The 6,000-nt window shown below is 38.6% G+C and overlaps 3 protein-coding genes and 1 non-coding gene across 4 annotated transcripts; 2 read left to right on the top strand and 2 right to left on the bottom strand.

Annotated features, from left to right (window-relative positions):
* The first annotated feature begins 208 nt into the window (after positions 1 to 208).
* LOC17888232 (UDP-glycosyltransferase 84A1) lies at positions 209 to 1,998 on the top strand. The gene has a single exon (XM_006295800.2). It carries the CDS (start codon positions 279 to 281, stop codon positions 1,737 to 1,739), a length of 1,461 nt encoding a protein of 486 aa, XP_006295862.1. The 5' UTR covers positions 209 to 278; the 3' UTR covers positions 1,740 to 1,998.
* Positions 1,999 to 2,333: 335 nt separating this feature from the next.
* Positions 2,334 to 3,551, bottom strand: LOC17890483 (ras-related protein RABH1d). The gene is given in 5 exon segments (XM_023785005.1): positions 2,334 to 2,688; positions 2,785 to 2,985; positions 3,058 to 3,065; positions 3,067 to 3,132; positions 3,373 to 3,551. Coding segments are annotated over 5 exon segments (627 nt in total). The 5' UTR covers positions 3,490 to 3,551; the 3' UTR covers positions 2,334 to 2,453.
* A 669-nt stretch (positions 3,552 to 4,220) lies between these two features.
* On the top strand, positions 4,221 to 4,296 carry TRNAR-ACG. Its single transcript has one exon. It is a non-coding gene; the product is annotated as a tRNA-Arg (tRNA).
* A 62-nt stretch (positions 4,297 to 4,358) lies between these two features.
* On the bottom strand, positions 4,359 to 5,941 carry LOC17889284. The gene is made up of 5 exons (XM_006294642.2): positions 5,768 to 5,941; positions 5,578 to 5,654; positions 5,294 to 5,417; positions 4,906 to 5,205; positions 4,359 to 4,820 (listed from the first exon to the last, which is right to left on the bottom strand). Exons 1-5 carry the CDS (start codon positions 5,891 to 5,893, stop codon positions 4,551 to 4,553), a joined length of 897 nt encoding a protein of 298 aa, XP_006294704.1. The 5' UTR covers positions 5,894 to 5,941; the 3' UTR covers positions 4,359 to 4,550.
* Positions 5,942 to 6,000: the final 59 nt, after the last annotated feature.

The raw sequence follows: 6,000 nt of genomic DNA, 5'->3' as shown, positions 1-6,000 counted from the left end.
GATATATCAAAACGTGGGAAACATTTTGTTGAATTGAGTATTGTATTGGGACAAAGGATATGACAAATAATAAATTATCTGGGACTATTTTTAGTTGGGGACACGACAATAATAAATTTGGATCTTACCTAACCTTAATTAAAACTTTATAATAATTGAAGAGATGACGAGAGTGAACAAGTAAAATGTGTGGTAGAGACTAGCTAGAGAGAGTGAGTGAGTTAGTGAAGTGTGAATAAAGATATCATTCTTGTTATCATATACTGTACTTAGACAAGATGGCTTCTGAATCATCTTCACCTTCAAGTCCAGTTCATGTAATGCTCGTTTCATTTATAGGACAAGGCAGCGTCTCTCCTCTTCTTTGTCTTGGCAAGCTAATGGCTTCAAAGGGAACACTCGTTACCTTCGTCACTCCAGAGTATTGGGCGAGTAAAATGAGACAAGCCAACAAGATCGTCGACAGTGAGCTTAAACCGGTTGGTTCCGGTGCAATCCGATTCGAGTCTTTCGACAAAAAATGGAAAGAGGAAGATGACCGCAAAGGTGATTTCTCTTTGTACATGTCACATCTAGAAGATATGGGGAAAAGTGAAGTGTGCAAACTCGTGACAAGATACGAGGAAAAGAAGGAGCCTGTCTCGTGTCTGATCAATCATCCTTTCATTCCATGGGTCTGTGATGCGGCCGAAGAGTTAAACATTCCTTGTGCACTTCTTTGGGTTCAGTCTTGTGCTTGTTTCTCTGCTTATTACCATTACCAAAATGGTTCTGTTTCTTTCCCGACAGAAACTGAGCCTCGGCTTGATGTTAAGCTCCCTTGCCTTCCTATCTTGAAACACGACGAGATCCCTAACTTTCTCCATCCGTCTTCTAAATTTTCCGGGTTTCGACAAGCGATTCTTGGACAGTTCAAGAACTTGAAGAAGCCCTTTTGTGTTCTAATCAATTCCTTTGATGCCTTGGAACAAGAATTGCTGGAGTACATGTCTAATTTATGTCCAATCAAAACTATCGGACCGCTTTCTCTATTCGCTTATAAGGAGGTGACCTCTGATGTAAGTGCTGACATGTGCAAGCCGTCGGATCAATGTCTCGAGTGGTTAGACTCAAGACCAAAATCATCTGTTGTCTACATTTCTTTCGGGACGATTGCATACTTCAAGCAAGAACAAATGGAAGAGTTCGTTCACGGAGTTTTGAAATCGGGTTTATCCTTCTTGTGGGTGATTAGACCTCCAGTGAAAGCACTAAATGTCACTACTAATGTCTTGCCTCAAGAACTACTAGAGGCGACTAGAAGAGGTAAAGGAAAGATTGTGGATTGGTGTCCACAAGAGCAAGTCTTGGCTCATCTTTCAGTATCGTGCTTCGTCACTCATTGTGGATGGAACTCCACAATGGAGGCTTTGTCTTTTGGAGTTCCGGTGGTTTGTTTACCGCAATGGGGAGATCAAGTCACCAACGCGGTTTATCTCATTGATGTTTTCAAGATGGGAGTTAGGCTTGGTCGTGGAGCGATGGAGGATAGGGTTGTCCTGAGGGAGGAAATGACGGAGAAGCTTTTGGAAGCGACAGTTGGGGAGAAAGCCGAGGAGTTGAGGAAGAATGCTTTGCAATGGAAGGCCAAGGCAGAAGCCGCGGTGGCTCCTGGAGGATCATCGGATAAGAGTTTATGGGAGTTTATGGAGAAGTTAGGTGTGGAAGTTTCGCAAGAAAAGCCTAACATGTATGCATAAAATAATAGAGCCAATTAAAAGTGAGCCATGCATATTAGCCTATGGTTGGTGCACATCAAGATAGAGTCGGTGTTTGGTTTTTATTGTTCGATTTCTAGTTTAAATAGGGTAATGTTTTGTTTCAGTTTGGTTTTATCTTCTTTTATTTAGGATTAAGTTTCGTGAGTCTCAGTACACAACTCCTATTAAGAGAGCTTGTGACCACCTATGTAACCCACCCCTGATTTGATAATAAGAAAACCACCAATGATCATGATCATTGCTGAACATGATCATTGAGACGATAAGACATGTGGTCCATTGCCCTACGAGATGTTGCCATGTATCTTCGAACGCATTGAACACTACCAAGACAAATTTATACGAATTTAACCACATGTGTATATATAGCATGCGTTACAACGTTACATGGTTTTGGATATATGAATGAACTCGACATATTAATTGAACAATCAGTTGAGATGATATTTGTAATCATTTGAGAAAATCTTAGCTAAATTAAAAGTGTATTGAAGTGAAAATACACTCACATGTAGAGAGAGTCTTGGTACACAACTCAAAAAACTAACATTTCACAACTAACATGCCAAATATAGCAATTTGGACAGATCACAATGATACTTGATGGAACTAGTCTGAGATCTCTAATTAAGGTTCTTCTTGATCATCATATCAAATATATATCTCTTAATAATATCTTTCTTCTGATCATGATCAACACGAACAACCTCTTCCTTGTTGATCGCCTTGGGATGAATTAGAAGTCGGTTTTAGGTTCACATCAACCATATCATCAGTTTTAGTGTTTGAATACGATTCCATTCCCGGTAAAGCCGCAGCTATTTTTCTAAACAAAGGCTTAATATTGAATCCTGCTTTCGCGCTTGTCTCAATAAAGATAACTCCGTATTCACGACCTTTGCTATCTCCTTCTTCAATTGAGACTTGCCTAACCAATTTCACAAAGAGAGAGACACACACACAATAACAATTACAAAACATGATTATATGTTCAAGTGAAAACAGAGAAGTTGTAATGCTTTACCTTTTTTCAACAAGATCGGTCTTGTTTCCAACAAGAACAATGATAACATCACCAGCTCTTTCGGTGCGGACTTCTTCGATCCACTTGGATGTGTTGAGAAATGAGAGCCTATTAGCTACATCATAAACAACTACAGCAACAGAAGAATCTCTAATGTAACTTGGTATCAGACTCCTGAATCTTTCTTGTCCTGCAGTATCCCTAATTAAACATAACAAAATATATATTAGCTTTTACGTTGCGAAAAACCGATCTTTTTACAAATTTATTTACCATAGCTAGCTGTAGACGCACAGTTCTATCTTCAAGCTACATAGTCTTCGATAAGAAATCAATTCCAATAGTAGCCTGCGAATGAAACAATGAAATTATTTTACATTCAGCATTGTATCAACACGAACATGATCACATTGATCCTATATATATACGTGATTAATTACAATAGATGGTAATGTGATAATTAATTAGTATTTCTTAATCTTTATTTGACATTTGAGTCAAATCAAATACTTCAATGACAAAAAAAAAGAAGACAGAACCATATAGAACAGAGAATCAATGCAATGACCGTGTTGATATATGATGTACCTGGTAGGTTGTGTCGAACTTATCATACATGAAACGAGTGATGATGCTGGTTTTACCAACAGATTGATCTCCTAAGAACACTAGTTTATATTTCGCCAATGGTGACACCGATGCCATTATTCTTCTTTGAATTCTTGGGAGAAAATGTTTGAACGTATTCGATAGAGAGAAGAAGAAGAGCCTATTCTTGGAAAGTAAAGAAACCGCCTAGCACGACGACGACGACGACTAGGACGGCTTCTGAAAATGTCTCCATATTAATCCCTTTTCTCTATTTATATACACGTCCGTTGACACCAAAAGAACCAAGAACGAAGCCTCTCGAGTCTCCTCCACGGCACTGCGTTATTTTTGCTAATGGACCGGACCTATTAACTAATTAACATAACAAGTTATTTATCTTTTGTGCTTGTGTAAGTCAATAATACCACATCATGGTATATATGTATGACCGTGTTTTATACACCACAAAAAGACTTACGTGAACTCTTCTTTGAAATGCCACCTAAATTATTTGTAAGGAAATTTGAGGACAAGTGGATCCGTATCTATAAAAATCTAAAAACCAAACATATGAAACTTTTGGATTGGATTGAACAAGACAAGATAACACACTAAACAGCATTGTCCTTTATATAACCCACAAGTGACATTATTTTTTTAATAAATTGTCGGCCAAGTGACAATTGTTTATATAAATATAGAGTTATATAGTTGTATGTACACTATGTTTACACAATAGATTTTCCATTATCTGTTAAAAATAGGCACTTGAGAGAACTCAATCCAGAAGCATTCACTTATCATAGTTTGTTCTTCAACTTAATTTAATCTTATAAACCAAAGATGACTCCATGGCCCAATGGATAAGGCGCTGGTCTACGAAACCAGAGATTCTGGGTTCGATCCCCAGTGGTGGAGTCGTTGTTAACTATTTTTTAATATAATCTTTCTCTCATGAGAAACGACGTCGTACACACGCTTCATTGATAGAGAAATGAAAAGATAGATAACAGAACACACAAGTCCGTGTTGAAGTTAATATTTATTATGAATGAAGAGCATTAGACAAAAGAGAAGACCACACGAACACAAACCACTTTTGGGTAGACAAACTTAAGAAAACTAAAATCCTAAGATCCTAAACATAAACTTAGTAAGAGTGTCTGAGGTTTCATTTAGACCAATGAAATACTGCTTTCACCACCGGGAGGTCTCCTTGCGCCACCATAGTAATCGCGATATTCCGACTTCCCGTCCGCAAATATATTGTGGCCGCTCATTTCCCGCTTTTTAGCCGAGCTTTGCATCTTTTCAGAGTAACCAGGAGGGATTTTGTCACATTTGAAGATACCATTGCTTGTCAGTTCTTGAAACTTCTGGTTATGTATCTTCTTTGATGACTTCACAACATGTTCTTCACTAAACATTTTGTTGCCGCTTTGCCCCTTGTTAACAAAAAGAACATGAAGCAGGTCAGTTCTCAAGCCATCCTAATATCATCACAGTACAAGGAGTCAAGGACAGACTTACGGTAGAGACTTTAACAGATGCACGCGAGCTCCTCGGTGCAGATTCCTCCGTGTTCCTATTTCCTTTAACTTCCGATTGCGTCACAGCTAACAAGCGGCGAGGTTGCTTTTCAGGAGATGCAAAGATGTCGTGACCACTCATTGCTCTGCTCTTGGTGTTTGATACCTGCTTCTTCTTGCTCTTTGAATCAGCTTCCGTCTCTACAGTCCTACTCAACTCCTTTTGCTTTGCAGCCTCGTTTAAAGTAACTGGTTTCTTAGGAGTCACATTCTCTTCACCGCTGAAAGATATCTGGCTTTGCTACAAAACCAATTACACATTACATCATTCCCAGTTTCCCCATCAACTGAATCGTTAAAACGAGTACAAAGGAGGATGAGACAAGTACCTGATCCTGATGGTAATGGATCCTTGTCTGATGATTTGGATCATCTTTACCATTATCAGAGAATATGTCACTACCAGTCATTTCTTTCAACTTATGCCCAGAACAGTTCTTCCTATACGAAACACTAAACAACAACTCCGATTTTATAACCATTTTCTCAATAAGCAGATTAAAAACCTAATTTCATCAACTAATCAAACCAAAACCCTAAATCAAACAAATCTGATAAATTCAACAAAATGGAGAAGAAACATTGAACCAATTTGCATGTGGAAATCGATTACTTCTTATTAAGCGATTCGGATTCCGCGTTGGTGATCCTACCGCCGCCGCCAAGTACCTCGCTCATTCCATCAGACGGCTGAGAAACAAAAAAAAAAAAAGGAACAATCAGAATAAAAACCGCACTCGTCGGAAACATAAACGGAAACGGAATCACACGAAACAATTATTTCTCGCCGGAAAAAAACAAACCTGGTTAGAGCGGTTAGCGGCGGTGGAATAGTCAGGACGGCGGATCTCAGACCAAGAAAGAAGATCGGCGGTGGAATGATGCGGATTGTTCAAAGCCGTGACGTTGTTGTTTCTCTCCTCTTCCATAACTCTTTGATTTGATCAAAAAGTTTTTCAAAATTCTGAAACTGAAAATATCGTTTGGGAGTGAGAAAGCTTTTTATTTTCTATTTTATTCGCTTTATGTTCTGTCA

This window comes from Capsella rubella, unplaced genomic scaffold (assembly GCF_000375325.1).
Source record: "Capsella rubella cultivar Monte Gargano unplaced genomic scaffold, Caprub1_0 scaffold_4, whole genome shotgun sequence".
NCBI classification, from domain to species: Eukaryota; Viridiplantae; Streptophyta; class Magnoliopsida; order Brassicales; family Brassicaceae; genus Capsella; species Capsella rubella.
This window is presented reverse-complemented; position numbering and strand designations above follow the sequence as displayed.